General features: G+C 37.0%; 1 protein-coding gene across 2 annotated transcripts; it reads left to right on the top strand.

Moving 5' to 3' along the window:
- On the top strand, positions 1 to 17,114 carry lmo4a (LIM domain only 4a). Of its 2 annotated transcripts, XM_073840269.1 has the most exons (5): positions 1 to 336; positions 8,163 to 8,408; positions 11,696 to 11,792; positions 13,938 to 14,096; positions 16,096 to 17,114. In XM_073840269.1, exons 2-5 carry the CDS (start codon positions 8,170 to 8,172, stop codon positions 16,102 to 16,104), a joined length of 504 nt encoding a protein of 167 aa, XP_073696370.1. In that variant the 5' UTR covers positions 1 to 336; positions 8,163 to 8,169; the 3' UTR covers positions 16,105 to 17,114. The 2 variants fall into 2 exon arrangements, with proteins under 2 accessions (XP_073696370.1, XP_073696371.1); XM_073840270.1 differs by lacking the exon at positions 16,096 to 17,114 and having other exon boundaries at positions 13,938 to 14,102.
- The last annotated feature ends 500 nt before the right edge of the window (positions 17,115 to 17,614 follow it).

Here is a 17,614-nt window from a genome sequence, read left to right as displayed (position 1 = left end):
AACAAGATTGCGCATCTCGTATGAGGTTTTAGACACTAAGAAAGAGACTTATAATAAATTCTAGTTTTAAGAAAGCGCCACACAGAGCATGAGCTAAGCTCAGTACTAACATGAATCTGACGGTTGCAGCGGAGCGCTTCTAACGAGAGGGACGATTTTGAAGTTTGTTGGAGCACGCGACACTCGGATTATCAAAAGCGCATTTTCTCAACGATTTTTGGGTGGACGAAAACAAAATACATAGACAGCCAGGCTTTCACTGGTTAATCCCGCGCAATAACTTTGAGAGTGATCCCACCACCTTTTGACTTCTTTCCAGACTGCGAACAAATAGCGGTGAGTAAAACATCTAGTAGAGATTACTTTAGTAAACACTGTGAATTAGTAAAGGTAAATTGCAATACGGTTAAAGTGTTCCGTTGTTTAGATGGTTTTCTGTTTTAACAGTTTCCACTCAAGTCTGTGCGTGTTCAAACACGCACCTCACGTCTACACCTATACGATGTAATTTTGTTGCATTTTTATCGTACGTTTGTAACTATTTGTTATTTAGCAGCTTTTATCTAATCCACATTTACCAGCGTTTCCCAAAAGCATCGTAAGCGTAAATAGATAGGGGTTGCGAGTGCCACACTTTCCCAGTTGAGCTATTACCCCAAAATTAAAGTTTTATTTCGAGTATTATTTCTAAATGTAATCTCAAGCACATACTCGCCAAACTTGTTTAAATGTACATTAAGCAAACTTTACATCGCTTCGTCTTGGCTGCAACTTCCCCGTACTGTAACTCTTAGGCTGTATCTCAAATCATAGCGAGCTGCCAACCTAGACAGCTGGGCTCAGTTGGAGTCTAGGTGAAATGCTGTCTAGGTAGGCAGCACACTATGTTTTGAGACACAGCCTTGATGTATGCTGTCACTGGAGCGGAGAATTGTGCACAATGGGGAGTTGTGCGCGGAGTGTTAATTAAAAAGAGACCCGTTTTAATGAAACGGCGAAGCGTGTAGTTATATGGCCCCAGAGCGCATTATTAAAAGAGAAGGATATACTGCTAATCTGCGGTGGTGCCAACCAGGGTTTGGTCATTTGCTCACTGGACTCGCTACTATTTTTAGAGGCTGCGAACCATGGTGTTATGCTCATTTATTTTAATTATTAGCGACTCACACTGGGTTTTTGCGCAGTTATTTGTTCTCCTAAGCGACGTGTTATGACACTAAAAATTCACAGTTACAGCCTAAGTCAATTTATATTGAAATAGCGAAATTATACGGTCGTTCCCTCGCGTTTCCGAGTTTCTATGGTGATCGTGCGGTTAGTTCTCAACAGACGTTCCGCCCAACAAAAGGAAAAGTTGAGGCGCAACCATAAAACATAATAGTGTGTTCTTAAGTCTCCTACACCATTAGGTTAGTAATTGATGATATGTGATTTGTCGCGTGGCGTAGACCCATCATTTGCTCCGTCAAGCCGACACCAATCCATCAGTCTGCGCTCGGACAGCGACGGTATTGTGTTTCTCTTCATTAGCTTCTGTTTTTGCCTCTTATTTCATCAATCAGCCTGTTAGTCAAGTGGAACTGAACGAGCCTCCCCCTCTCTGACCTTTCAGATGACAGCGTTTAAATAACGAGAGAAGGAAAGAGTTTGGTCTGTTTCCAGAGAAGCTCCTCACTTCGAAACCAGTACTTGGTTGACCAGTTCAGTTGATACTTTTGAGAAAACAGGATTAATACTGGACTTGAATGCCAGCTTTTTAGATGTTGCTTATTTAGTTATTATTTTAACTCTTTAAATGGGTCAAAAAGAGTTAAAGTGACTCGTTGCCAAAAATGTTGGCATATCAAATTCACTGATGTAAAACTGTGCTCCGATATCACCTGTTTGCCCAGATTTGCCTGTTTTAAGTTAGCGGTGACCTTTAAACAAACTTTGCACTGCTCTTAAGCAGTATGTAGCCATATTTTGGCTTGCCTTTTAAGTTAGAATTGGTCATAACACAATGCACACTGCCAAAGATGTAGGCCTATAGCGTCACAAACTCCTGCTACCCTGTGATAACACACTACATTAAGCCTCATAGCTTAAAAAAGGTTGTCGCCAAACGTTTCCAGTGAAGGATTAACTTACCTAAGTTATTAGAGGGATAATGTAATTGTTCTGTATTGAAACAGCCAAGCCTCAAAGCGTGTGATATTCCCCCAGGGTCCCATTCGGCAGCATTGTCTCTCTCGCTCTCAGGTCTGCAGGAAAAGGGATGATTAAAAAATAGGGGATTTGCATTTTCATGAAATTAACTGTTGCAAAGTTATTTGGCAACCTGCTTTGGTATGGCACTTCTGCAGGTGTGTGGGAATGACAATGTATGGTGCTTGTTACCGGTGTCAGTTATAGGGAAAAGGTCCTGAGGCGAAATCTGTTTGTGTAGGAGCGCTGAATAAATTTACTTTTAGTTCAGCTTTATAATCTCGTACAGCTGGTCCCAATGCATTTAATAAGATATCAGGCTCGTAGTTCGTGTAAGACTTTCAAATATGCCCAACTCTGACATGACAATGAAAAGATTAGAGCCGAGGGTGTCAGAAATTGGTTTAAACTGGTGCCTGGCAAATTCTCCAATAAGAATTCAGGCATGTAGGTTCATGTCAGTTTCGGGATACTCATGTTTGTGGAGAAAATGCTTACGCAGCTCTCTGAGCGTTGTATTAGACCTGCTGGGTCAGTTCTATCAGGTAAGGTGAGGGAATGTAAACCACATTATGTGCACAAGATCCAGGTTATTTTTCTCCAGATTGCTGTTTTTCACCAAAACATGTGTCTCATGCCATGTATCATTCAAAATTCAAAGGGATAGTTCCCTTCCAAAATGAATATTCTGTCATTTACTCACCGTCATGTTGTTCCAAAAAAGTGTATGACTGGAATACTCTACATCTGAAATGATTTTAAAACACTAGTCATCATAAACTCAAATTTATAAAGCGTTACTGAGGAAAAACTAGGGATAATACACTAAACGACTAAAGCACTACCAGACTTTCAAGTTTTTCTGAACAAATACAAACTTATGCAAAACACTCGCCTCATTGCTAGGAGACACATAACAAATGAAAACAAAAATTGGCTCAAAATATCAAACTTGTTTGATAACCTCAGAATGGATAGAAGCAGTCTGAAGCTAAAAATCTGATTCTATGCCCATTATACACAATCCGATTTGCTCCAACTGCCCAAAATCTGCAGACTGGCTTTGACTTTCTGCAGTTGTGTAGTGTAATCCAGCCTTTCCTTTTGTAACTTTGGAAAATAAACAGTCAAAAAACTTTTCAAAAGACCTTTTCTGTGTCTCATTGACAACATGAAGGTGAGTAAATGATGACAGAATCTTAATTTTTGAGGTTACTGTCCCTTTAGGACCCTATTGTACCAGATGTTCACGCTTCTGTTTGTGGGAAAGCGTGTGGCGGCCGATATCTTATGTCCGGCACAAGGCTAGGAAGACAGATAGGACCTGAGGAAAGCATTCCCAATCCTTTAGAGTGAGGCACAAAGAGCTTTCCTGTTGCTTTCCTCTCCTCTTTTGACCCTTGGTCGACCCTACCAATCAACAGGGCTCAGTTGTGACCTCTAACCTGGCCTCCATCTCCAGTCTGCTGCCGACTGACCTCTCCTTCAGAACAACAGAGGGAGGAAATAACAAGTGATATAGCCTCGGCCAGATGTCCAAAGCCTCTTCCTCACATTGCTGCTGCTGCCCTCCAAAAAGAGAAAACTGCACCGTCTGGTCCTCACAGGATTTTGCTGAGGTTCTCCGAACGCAGCAGTGAAGCCTGCTTTGTGTCTGTTCAGAAAACAATGCAGAGATACAAAGTTATTTTTAGAAAGAAAATGTGCAAGCGTTTCCTAATGTGTTTGAGCATATGTATTGTGCCTGGAGTCTTTGTTGGACAGTCTAACCTTCTCAAACCACAGTGTTTTTTTTTAAAGATAATGTTAGAAAAGGTAACATGCTGGCCTAAAGTTAGATGTACTAAAACTGTACTATGTGTGTGCGGATGGTTAGTGGTCTGAATTCAACCTTCTGGAACTGCATAAGGCTGTTTATTGTGAGCGGGAATAGTTTGCTTGCTCGCAGGGAAACGGCTGGTGAACAGTAACTCATCAAGGGAATACACTCGACATAAGTGAAAACATACTCAAACTAAAATCATCAGACGGGGAATGACAAATCAGCTGCACTTTCATTTGGAAAACATCATTAACAGTGCTTGGTGTGATTGAGTTCTCGTCTTGGTTGAAGGCTGTTTACCACAAGGCACACCGACTACAAACTAGGACGTATCATTGAAAAGTGGAAATCATGGAAAAGGAGTTGGAGTTTCATTCCTGAATTATTTTTGTTTACATGATACAGCGGTAAACCATGGTCATGTTTATAAAGTCTTGTACAGGTAAGGATAGCTGATTTTAGATTAGCGTTCCATAGACGTGCCCCTTGTTCTCGGATCAGCATTCACACTCTTGAGATTGTGTACTCTGAAAAGGAACAGACTTTAGTTTGTCCTCATGGTTCCAGTTACTGCCATTTGAGAGCTGCACTGCCTCCAGCTGGGCTTGATCTCCACTCATATTTGCAATGAAAGTTCTGGAAATGAGCTGTAGATATAAACTGATAATGTTAAGGCAGATATAAAAATCTGTGGACTACATCATTTCCATAGAATTGCCTGCGGCATGAGTTTTATTATAGTTCCGTGGCAATAACATTGCACTTAAAGCTTTTTCTTTTTTTTTGGTTCAACTTTTAACTGTAACTTTTCTTGAGAGGCCTCATTCAACACCATTATGTTTGTACAAACACATTTTGAATGCATTCGTTTTTACAACAAATTTAATGCACTGTTCGTAATGTTACTAACTTAATAAAATATGTGACCCTGGACTACAAAACCAGTCATAAGGGTACATTTTTTTTTTTTTTTTAAATTGAGATTTATACATCAAATATAAATACATAGATACATGAAAAAGTTGTCCATTGATGTATGATTTGTTAGGATATGACAATATTTGGTCGAGATACAACTATTTGAATCTAATCTAGAATCTGAGGGTTCAAAAAATCTAAATATAGAGAAAATCGCTTTTAAAGTTGTCCAAATGAAGTTCTTAACAATGCATATTACTAACCAAACATTTTAATTTGATATATGTGTGGTAGGAAATTTACAAAATACTTTCATGGAACATGATCTTTACTTGGCATAAAAGAAAAATCAATAATTTTGACCCGTACAATGTATTTCTGGCTATTGCTACAGATATACCAATATACCTACTTAAGACTGAATTTGTGGTCCAGGGTCACATATCACATTTATTAGTTTTATGGTGGTCATAGGTTGTTTAGTGCCTTAAAGAAATATATTTATCTGTAAATTCATTCATTTCAGTAGCACCAGGTTCTTGTGCTAAGAGAGGGTTGTTTTCTGGACAGGTTTTATGTACCTCTGTACTGGCGAAGCTCTGCCAAGAAATACAGAGAAGTTTGCTTTAAGTCATCTGTTTGCTTTCAGCTTCATTAACTGTTTATGGTATAGACATATAATTTTTTTTTTCTTGCTGCACTGCATTGTGGGATTAAAAATATGTTGTTATGCAGTTACGCTGATTATTGTTCCCTTGTTTGAATGGGAACCTTATTTATTTTTAATTTGTTTTCTTCCAGCCAGTATTAAAATGTACAGAATACAGTTGTTTGCGCTGTTACATAGAGAAAATAAGTTAAATGTTATAAATGACCCTTATGTGTAATCATAACTTGGAGAAATAAATATTTCAGTATTTTATAAGTATGAATATTCCACACTAAGAAAAGTCAGAGTACTAAAAATGGTGATATAAAAAAAAAAAACATAATTTTAGATGTAATAAAACCCTAAACTTACCCTGAATTACAAAACAAGAACTAAAGCCATATAGAAATAAAATGTAAAAAAAAAAAAAATGATTTAGTGATTAATCCCACCCAACATTGAAGTTTTAAAATATACTTTTATATTGCATTAATTGCAAATTAAATTTTAACATTAATGTAGAAACAACATAAAGACCATACATTTTTAATATTTGTTACATTTTTTTATGACTGAAGGTGAGCATCACTGATGACTTATTTTTTCCTAATATTTAACCATAAACTATAGCCATTCAACATTACAGTATAATTGAGAGCTATCAATTTTAACAGTTATTAGACTTTAAAAATAACAACTTCTAACTTAAAGGAACACTCCACTTTTTTTGGAAATAGGCTCATTCTCCAACTCCCCCCGAGTTAATAAGTTGAGTTTTACCGTTTTGAAATCCATTCAGCTGTTCTCCTGTTCTGGCGATATCACTTTTAGCATAGCTTAGCATAGATCATTGAATCCTATTAGACCAATAGCATCACGTTCAAAAATGACCAACGAGTTTCGGTATTTGTCCTATTTAAAACTTGACTCTTCTATAGTTATATCGTGTACTAAGACCGGTGGAAATGCAAAGCTTCAATTTTCTAGGATGATACATTTAGGAACTACACTCCCATTCCGGTGTAATAGTCAAGGAAGTTTGCTGCCGTAATATGGCCGAAGCAGGAGCAGTAATACCACGCAGCACATGTGCAAATGCTAAACTAGCTGGGAACTCATTTCTGATAATACTCCGCCAGCTTCGGCCATATTACGGCAGCAAACTTCCTTGACTATTACGCCGGAATGGAAGTGTAGTTCCTAATCTTATCGGCCTAGAAACTCACAGCTTTGCATTTCCACCGGTCTTAGTACACGATATAACTACAGAAGAGTCAAGTTTTAAATACAACAAATATGGAAACTCATTGGACATTTTTGAACGCGATGCTATTGGTCTAATAGGATTCAATGATCTATGCTAAGCTATGCTAAAAGTGATATCGCCAGAACAGGAGAACGACTGAATGGATTTCAAAACGGTAAAAATCAACTTATTAACTCGGGGGGAGTTGGAGAAAGGGCCTATTTCCAAAAAAAGTGGAGTGTTCCTTTAAGGGATCTTAAAAACAACCTTAATGTATAAACCCATTTACCTGTGCCCTTCAGCAAATAGGAAATATACAGAAATTGAATAACATTATCAAACACTAAATACTAAATCAAATATAGATGAATCCTTAAAGCTACAAAATTGATTGATTTCTTGTTTTTTTTTTTTTTTTTTTTTTTTGTTCTTTGATTAATAGACATCACAGCACCTGGCTGCTATTACTTTAGGTGCTGCCACTGCTGAACATGACATGGATCTGACACATGCTTGTAGTTTCATTCGTGCTTTAACGTGAAATGATACAGTCTATAGCATGCGCCACCACATTTGTGCGTGCTACGAGCACAGTAAAATAGCTGACAGGACGTTTAAATTAGTTTTTACTGACATAGGCCTGACAACATCTCATCTGACCGCACTTTACTGCTGTTCTACTGAAGCTCCTTCTTCACCTGTACCTTACCTATGCTCATTTGACTCCCTGAAAAGTCTTCTATTTGATGTGGTCGTAAAGACATTTTGCGACTAAATAAACACTTCTTGTCAAGAAAAAAGAAACGGAAGCAACAGTTGTGAGTGGGGTGGCCAACCCTAGCCCTACTTTTTAATGCCATTAAACTGGAAAAATGAATCGCCTGTGTTGCTGTGCATTCTGAGAACTTAAACACTAGCGCAGTACTATAAATATACCCTTCTTACAAAAAACTGTAAATTTACAAGAGAATACTGTGCTTCTATATAACAGTCATTTTCCTAGTCTTTCTGTAATAAATTGTTGAAGAATACTGTAATTTTCCTTTTTACTTTTAAAGAGTTGTTATTTATAATCCCAATTGGTCAGTCAATGTTATCTATTTTCTCTCGTCTCTGGATGGGGACATTGAAAATGCAATCAGCAACAGGACTAGAAATATATCTGTCCCATTATTCTATGACGTGTCCTCAGGATGATAAGAATGTATTATGGCGATTTGTTTAAAGAGGTTTGGAGGAACATCTCTAATGGCTGATCTTCTGATAGTGGTAGAACTATGCCTCTGGATAACACAGGCCAGATCTGCTGATTTACGAGCTTCTCCACTCTTATCCCGCAGGCAGGCGATGGTGAACAGTCGAGTGGAAACCTCCGCTGTTGCGGTAACGGGAAGTAGCGGCGGGGCAGTGCGTTCCTGTGCAGGCTGTGGAGGTCGGATCTCTGATCGCTTCCTGCTCTTCTCCATGGACCGGTACTGGCACACACGCTGCCTCAAGTGCTCCTGCTGCCAGGCTCAGCTAGGAGAGATCGGCAGCACCTGCTTCAGCAAAGGAGGAATGATCCTCTGCAGGAACGATTACATCAGGTACAGAAAAAATGCAGACAGTCTGGGATTTGGTTGGACTGACGCAGAAATGCTGAAAAAGAGTATATAAATGATTTCTGGTCACAGCATGAGTCGTAATGTGTTACACAAGAAGGACAGGAAATTTGTGGATTTTACTGAGACAAATCAATAAAATGTAATTGATTCGTAAACTTGATCATTGTTTGGCATATCCATATCTCCTTTCCAGATTTAGTAGACTCAGGATATTTAGAAGAGCATCCACAGATTTGTTTTAAATTTGTTTGATATTATTTTTGCTTAAACAGAAAACAGATGATAACACACTACACTACACACTAAATCTTGCACGAACAGCAGTTTTTTTATATATATTTATTTTGACCAAAATTTTAATTTTAAAGTTTAACAACTATCTAAATGAGTAAACCAAATGTTAAATTGTCTATTTGTGAACATTTTTTTTATCTGAAATTAGCAGATTTAGTTGGGGATGAATGTAATGCATTGTCTGTTGTACTGATATTAGACATCTCTTCCGAGACTCTACATGAAAAGGACAAGAAAAGTTCACCAATCGTGACAGGAAGTGTGTGGGTGCATGTAACATGGCATCTGGAGCAGCCGTATTCCTCAAAGACTCCCCACATGGTTTTCATGTGCTCTACACCACTTTAGACTCGAGCCGTACTGTTTAACCACACAGTCGGTGATCAAATTAGAAGTCGACTCAAATTTTGACCGGTCTACAAAACAACCGTAACCTTGTTTTGCAAACCTTAAAAATCGTTCGTTTATTTTTCCGGCGGTTTTCGCTGGGGTCTATGATTGCTCGTATGTCTGTATGATGATTACATAGCTCTTTGATTGAATTTGGCCTCTATTCCCTTGTATATTTTGAGCTGAAGGCTCCAGAGGTGAGGAGATTAGATTTGTTTATAATCGCAGAGGCTTTGAAATTGACCTCTGTGTGTTTGGATGTGTGCAGTGATGCATTGGTCCATGACGGCACGGCATTGTTGCCTGTTAGACCCAAACTGGTCTGTTTGGACCTCAACCAGGGATGTCTGACTATTTGGCATTGCCACACAGATGGTCTTTTTTTTTTTTTTTTTTTTGCTGTAGAAGTGCCAGAGATGCCTGCTGAAAAGTCAAACAATCTCAGATCCCAAATCAAAAAGAAACTGTGCAGCACTGCCATATTTGAAATATATATTACAGATACAGAATAGTTGTCAAAGTTAATTGAAAATGTACAGATTGAGTTTAAAGCCACTAACAAACGTTTTAAATTACTTCCATGTTTACTTTTTTTAGGACTATACATTGAATATGTTATTATAATATAGTAATTATATTAATTGTATATGCATTTTAAAGAAATACTACATTGTTAAATAGTTATTAATGTGTATGTATTCATATTATTCATTTGTATTACCTTATTATACCTTATTTTATTATTAAAAAACAGCATTTATCTGAAATAGAAATCTTTTGTAACATTCTAAATGTCTTTTTCTTCATTTCTGATCAATTTAAAGCATTCCTGCTAAATAAAAGTAATAATTTCTATACGTTTTTTTTTAATCAAATTCTACTGAATTTTACTGAAGTTTTCTAAATGTAACAAAAGCTTTTTATTTCAGATAAATGCTGAACTTTGGATCTTTCAACCATTTTAAATATTGATAAATATAAAAAAAGTTTATTGAACAACAAATCATTATATTAGAATGATAATATAGGAAAAACGAAAAAAATACATTTTAAAATATACTCAATACTCAAATAGAAAATGGTTATATTTTAAATGGTAAAAATATTTAAAAATTGTACTGTTTTTGCTGTACTTTGGATCAAATAAATGGAGGCTTAGTGAACAGAAGAGACTTTTTAAAAAAAAAAACAAATCTTAAAAATCTTTTGACTGGTGGTGTGTTTTTAAGTATTCATTTATTACTACACCTATATATTAAAACAGTTGCATGCAGGGCTGGCTCAATTGGTGGGAAATTGTGTTGCTTTATAATGCAATATTATATATATTGTATATTATTTATTTTTAATAGAGCAAATGTGCATTGACTAGCAACCTATGATCAGTTGTTGTTTTAACTTTGGATTTGATAACACTCAAATGAGAGGATTACTTTTTTAGTAAAGGACATCTCTTACAGCACTGTAATTCAGCAAACATGTTATACGTGTCAAGGGTGGTCTTCTAGATATTTCCTTTAAGAGTGCATGTAAGGTGTACTCAATCTGCAGTGTATTAAATATGTATAATACAGCTAATCAAAAGGGCAGAGCTTCATTACCAAATGACACAGCGTGGAGCCTGAGGTCTGATAAAAGTAGGGTGCATTAATTAGGGAGAACAGGGCTCCTTTCTGCCGTCTCTTATTAAATTACTGTTTGGATTAAGATCAAAAATTCATTACTGCGAGCAGTCAGAGCTGGGACAGTGATAGCGGAGGAGGGGTTGAGAGAGAGAACAAGAGAGAGAGAGGGCAGGGGGAAGAGGAGAAAGCGAGGCGGCGAGAATTAGCTGCCAAACTGGTCTGGTTACCGTCACAATAAAGACCCCAGAGAGGGAGCGGAAGAAATGTTTCCTACCGAAACATGACTGTGACACGGTGGCTCCAGGTGTTCTGAATGAAAACAAGTTGTTTGTGTGCATGTGTGCGAGTGGAATGCGTGTATGTTGCGTGTTGTTTGTGTGCATCTGGGTTTTATCTCTATATGATCGAGTGTGTGGATGCATTTTTTTTTCTTTCAGCTCATCAAGAGCACGACTTGAACTCATTTGAGTGTTCTCCTAAAATTGCCCATAACAACCTCAAGCTCAGGCAGCAGAGTAATCAAGTGCACCCTAATTAGGAGCCAAGGGTGGATCAGAGGCTCCTATAGCCACCCCCCACCCATTGCCACCAATTACACTGCCACTCCAGATTAGCTGATAGGCTGCAGTCTAGGACTAGAGGGGCTTTGGTGCCATGCCATTCGAGCCACACACTCACAAACACACACATTGCAAAGCACTCCAACTTTAAGCTACGGATATAAAAATGAATTTCCTCAATTGTAGAAGGAAAAGAAGTGGATCAGTGGCAGATGCTTTTATTTTCAGGGTGATTTGTGTGTCATTTTGCTATATGGGAAACTATTTTATCCCTGAAATGAGAATGCCACTTAAAGAAACTTGTATTTTGGATCTTATAATGTTTCGACTTTCAACTGATCTCGTCATTTTTTAAATATTCTTAATTAAGTAATTGCTGTTTTTTTCCTCTGCTGTGCAGGTTGTTTGGTCACAGTGGAGCCTGCAGTGCATGTGGACAGTCTATCCCTGCCAGTGAGATGGTGATGAGGGCCCAGGGTAACGTCTACCATCTAAAGGTGAGCCATAGCCTGTTAGTAAACAGTCACCCACTGTCAGTATTTTAAAAAAAAAAGTTTGCAGACAGCTTGCAGAATCTGCAAAATGTTAATTATTTTACCAAAATAAAAGGGATCATACAAAATGCATGTTATTTTTTTTAGTACTGACCTGAATAAGATATTTCACATAAAAGACATTTACATATAGTCCACTAGAGAAAATAATAGCTGAATTTATAAAAAATGACCCTGTTCAAAAGTTTACGCACACTTGATTCTTAATACTGTGTTGTTACCTGAATGATCCACAGCTGTGTTTTTTTTTTTGTTGTTGTTGTTGTTGTTTAGTGATAGTTGTTCATGAGTCCCTTGTTTGTCTTGAACAGTTTAACTGCCCACTGTTCTTCAGAAAAATCCTTCAGGTCCTACAAATTCTTTGGGTTTTCAGCATTTTTGTGTATTTGAGCCCTTTACTGTATGATTTTGAGATCCATCTTTTCACACTGAGGACAACTGAGGGACTCATATGCAACTATTACAGAAGGTTCAAATGCTCACTGATGCTTCAGAAGGAAACCTCATTTCGCTTCTACGACTTTCAGCCCCATCCTGCTTCATACTACTGCAACGATAATAAATCTTTAATACATTAGCTTATCCATGAACTTGATTTCTGCCCAAGTTCTGTTAAATTGTATGGGCTGTGGAGATAAAGACAACAACTCCCATGATTCCACGTTCAATAACGGCATCAAACTACGCCTTTGTTTCTTTGTTTGTTTTGGATATGTTCCCTCTAGAGGTGAACATTACATACTGTGCCTTTAACTCAAAACAACCTTTCATTAAACACAGCAGTGATACAGTTTATTGTATTATAAAACATGCATGGACCGATAGTACTTTGATATAGACTCTAACCTTAATTATTTACTGTGGAATAAATTCTTTTTATTAATTAATCTTTTTTGATCAGACTTAGCTGCTGCCTAGACACGTTTCATTTCGAAAATGTTAAATGGATGAGGTAGGAAAACAAAATAGTTGTTCTGCCCTACATTGGCAAAACCCAGCAGTGTGACAAGCTTCAAAAACTGCGGTTTGATTTGATTTTGTTTTTCACACCGTTGAATCAGAAAAGATGAGTCAAACTTGTCTGTCACAGGATAGATCAAAGACAGAATTACGCAATCAAAACTTGGTATGGTTACCATTTCTGATCCAACCCCAAACATGAGGGAATTTGTTTTGTACATTGCAATTACTTAATTCCCTTTAGCATTGGCATGAAAGCCAGCAGGAATTGCTCAATATAATTTGAGTCAATGCTTCATAGTTAGATTTATGAAATTTTACTTTTTGAGTGTTATTTTGCAACTCCCTTAAGACGCTCAAAGACTGAAATGCATGATTCTTGCAAAACAATGACTTGGACCCACATCCCCGATTTCTGGACAGAAAATTTAAGAGATTATTGTATTAACATATGTGTTTATACTTCACATTATGTGGTTGGAGTGGAAACATCTGTAAGGACCTGAAGTAGTCTATTTTGGGGGAAATATGTTTCTCTTGGTACTGTCAGCTGAAGTCTTACATTTACTGAACACTGATAGCAGGATAGTCTCAGGAGACGCCTACCGAAACTCATCAACTAACCGTTTTCCCAACACACATTCCTTCTTAATTATAGTGGTGTAGGTGTCAACCTGTCTTAATAATATTTGATTGGAAAAGGAAACCATTCCCTGATTAGGCTGAGTGGATCGGTTTGGTTTCCCAGTGGTCCATGTTTGCGTAAGTTTGCAAAATTGGGTAACTACATCCTGACAAAATTTCTAATTTGAGAGTATCTGAAGAAATGTGAGCTTGAAGTGTAATAGATTTTTTCAAAGAATGCAAATGTACCATATGTGTAGTTCATCTGATCTCTCTTTTCTTCCCTATTTCTTCTAATAGTGAAAAACTATTCATATATAGGACTTTTTATATAGGGCTATTTGCACATAGAACATTCTTTCTCATATCTAACAATACTCAAGAAAATGTATTCTATTTAATCTCAACTTCAAACATTTTGTAATCGTTCCATCCTTTGGTTTCATTTAATGACACACCAGACTTCCTTTGAAATAACTTTTTACTTTGTTTTCTTCTCTCCAGTGTTTCACTTGTGCCACATGTCGGAATCGCTTGGTGCCTGGTGACCGATTTCACTACGTCAACGGCACCATCTTTTGTGAACATGACCGACCAGGTGGAGCTTTGCTCAGTAGTCACCTGACCCCCTTGCAGAGTAACACCCTCCTACCCGACCAAAAGGTATGATATAAACACTGCAAATTGATAAGAAATCTTTGTGCAAACCTATTTGTGTCAGTGATATCCCTCAATTTGCATTTAAAGCTGTAACTTTAAGTTACTTAAAGGATAAGTTCACTTCCAAAATAAAAATTTCCGGATAATTTACTCACCCCCCCCCCCCCCCATGTCATCCAAGATGTTCATGTCTTTCTTTCTTCAGTCGAAAAGAAATTAAGGTTTTTGAGGAAAACAATCCAGGATTTTTCTCCATATAGTGGACTTCAATGGTGACCAATGGGTTGAAGGTCCAAATTGCAGATTTAATGCAGCTTTAAAAGGCTCTATATGATCATAGCCAAGGAATAAGTGTCTTATTTAGCGAAACAATTGGTCATTTTCTAAAAAAAAATAAAATAAAAATATATAGGCTACACTGTGCCCAAAGTGTATGATTGCAGAAAAATATATATAATTGTATTGAACATTTATGGATCAACAGATTTTGTGTGAAAATAAATCATACAAGTAGTTTATTTTGTTTAAAAATCTTACAAATTTGAGGTGGCAGGGGGGACCTTTTACCCCACACACGGTAAAAGTATCGATACAAATACTTTAGCTAAAATAATGTTGAGTTAATACTTGTTCAAAACAATCACTTTAGCAAAGTTTGTACTATTTTCTTATTTTTGATAAATATACTGTCATTAAAATGTTAAAATAAAATGTATACTTTAAAATACAGAAACAAAATCATTTTAAAATGTAAAGATTCTGAAAGCATTGAAGGTGATCCCATAGTAATTTAATATAGATTTACAGTAGTAACAACCAATTATATTTTATTATATGATATAATTAATAGCATGTTTTTAAATATGATGGTTTTATTCTAAACATGGTGATTATCTTTAAGATGGACACCCAACACAATATATAATATTTGCCATCTGAATCTAACAGTGTCGTGTCAACAAATAGAAAAGTCAGCCTTCTATTAATCTATTATGTTAATTATTGTGCCTTTTAGCCCCAACAGCAGGGGTGCTTTTTACCCCAAATACCATACTTTTACAGATTCTTTCGTTATTTAAAAACTGTTGCTTTAATTATCCTAAACAAAACTGAAAATCATTAAGACTCTTGTCTCAAGATATACTCAAGAATTTTAGCGATTCTCATTTGCTACTGAAATCTCCAACATTTTTAAAAACAACAAATATTAGTTCAAGTAAGCACAAAATCGACTTTGCGCTGCTGCCTGCGATTGCGTCAAGGATCAGACAAAATTGCAGATGTAGCATTAAAAACGGATGTTTTGGATAGTGCTACGCACGTTTTTCTGCCATCTAGTAGTTAAGAGGAAAATAATACCAAAGGCGCCTTTATAGCCCCGTCGTACCCTAGACTTTTGAACCAAAAATGCTCGTCTTGCACTAGCTTGACCTCACACATTACGCAATCCTTTACAAAACAACGATGTTGAACGATTTTTAAGTTGGAGGTGAAAATAAGATGGAATTTTTCACCCTACCCTACATTTTTGAACCGAAGTACAAAGACGATGAACTAACCTTGTGTCCTTTTTAATGTGATTACGTAATGCGTGAAGATGTGGTTAAAAAGTATTTATTTTTTTAACTTTTTTTTAGAAAATGACTGATCGTTTCACTAGATAAGACCCTTATTCCTTGTCTGGGATTGTGTAGAGCCCTTTCAAACTGCAATTTGGACCTTCCCCCCGTTTCGCCACCATTGAAGTCCACTATATGGAGAAAAATCCTGAAGTGTTGTCCTCAAAAACCTTGATGTCGCAAAGAAATGAACATCTTTGATTACATGGGAGTGACAGAATTATCAGGAAATTTTTATTCTGAAAGTGAACTAACCCTTTAAACAAATGTTGTAAATTTGTACCAGATGATAGAAAAACATGATACAAATAAAGAGATAGCTATACTGCATTATTTTTCCCATTTAGAAGCAAACTGATCGGCTGTTTGATCTTTTTACACAGGTGTGCTGAGAAAACATGGATTTATAATTTGCGCTGTGCCTTCTCTTCATATTTTTCCTCACATCTTCCCTTCAATCTATCATTGTGAATGTCCACCCACACCCAAGATCTTCGGCTCCACTTACGTGCATCCAGCCACCTTAGAAGAATTCAGAACTACGCAAGTACTGTGAGTCACTTGCGAGACAATCACCCCTAACGAGGGAAACATAATCAAATTGAAGAAAGCCACAGAATTTGAAAATGATCATATGCACTCATATGTGGTCTATCTGGTTATGGCTGGGATGGCCCGACCCTGAAAGCCATAGACTCTATTAAAGAGCAGCTTATTTAAAGCGCAACATGATTTTGTTTCCTTTTGAGAAGTTTCTCAAGGAACGCTGTGGACGTTACCTGACATTTCGGACTGCGGGGATCTATGGATTATGATAGATATCACTACTTTCCCACAGAGTGACATCCATAGATCAAAAGACTGTTAAAACTCACCGTTTGATTTCAGTGGTGGTTGCCTTTTGCTTACAGGCTCTTTTCACTTTAAGTGTAAGTTTATCTTTTTTGAAAACGTTCTGTCGTCTTTGGTGCCTAAAGAAACATTTTTATGTCCTGTTTTTCCTCCTTTGTCATTTACTTCCTATTAGCAAGTAAGCATACACATGCACAGTACAGATACGTGAACATGTATTGTTTTGTCTACTCGAGTTTGACGTATGAAGCGCTCTTTTTGAAAGAGTCGTAGTCTCCAGAGGAAACGGCATGTTTTTTTTTCCATGGTTTGGTAGAATAAATTATATGTCTGTATGCATATTCTCTAATAGAGACTGCTATTCAGCATCTGCCAAGACTTTTGGGAGAGTGAGGGAGATGGAGAGTAATTGTACATATTTCGTGTGCTGTTGTATCGTGTTCAATGGTTGACCTGTTTCCTTGTGTCCTCTGTTTAAATGGAGGAACGTTCAAAAATAAGATATCTGTAAAAGAAAAAAGAACTTAATTAAATAACTATAACCATCGCATATGCAGTCTTGACATCTCTGCTCAGTGTACATCAACATTTGATGGTTTTGGCTTGACGCTCATTGGAAGTCGAGTTGGCTCTCCAACAGTCCTTGGACAAAAAACATGGTTCATTACCTTCCAGATTTCAACATAAACTCTTGCATCTACATCATTATAGAGAGTAATGAAAGGCACTTGAGCTGGCACTTTCTCTTTCTCCTGCATCGATTTCAATCTGTGGGTCTAAAGGGAGGTCTTGTGCATCTTTGTGAAAGTCGCTACAGAAATTACCGTTATATACCCGCCTTTTTCTTTCATCTGCCCTCCTCTCAAGATTTCATTTACTTCTTCAAAATCTGCCTTTTTCTGATCTGATTTGCTGAGGTTTGAGGAGTTTTCTCATTATGGCATTCCTGGTAATTGCTTTCTGGCACTAAACTCCTCAATATCTTGTTTATTTAATTAGCTAATTAAACCCATCTCTCTTTTTTTCAACTACCTTTGGCCTGCAATCACA

Source organism: Garra rufa, chromosome 5, assembly GCF_049309525.1.
Source record: "Garra rufa chromosome 5, GarRuf1.0, whole genome shotgun sequence".
NCBI lineage: Eukaryota > Metazoa > Chordata > Actinopteri > Cypriniformes > Cyprinidae > Garra > Garra rufa.
Note: the sequence above shows the minus strand (reverse complement) of the source record. Positions and strands in the feature narration are given on the sequence as shown.

Coding starts and splice junctions, on each gene's coding strand:
- lmo4a (XM_073840269.1), top strand. CDS start 8,170: ATGGTGAACAGTCGAGTGGAAACCTCCGCTGTTGCGGTAACGGGAAGT. Junction 8,409..11,695: donor TGCAGGAACGATTACATCAG/GTACAGAAAAAA, acceptor TCTGCTGTGCAG/GTTGTTTGGTCACAGTGGAG. Junction 11,793..13,937: donor GTAACGTCTACCATCTAAAG/GTGAGCCATAGC, acceptor TCTTCTCTCCAG/TGTTTCACTTGTGCCACATG.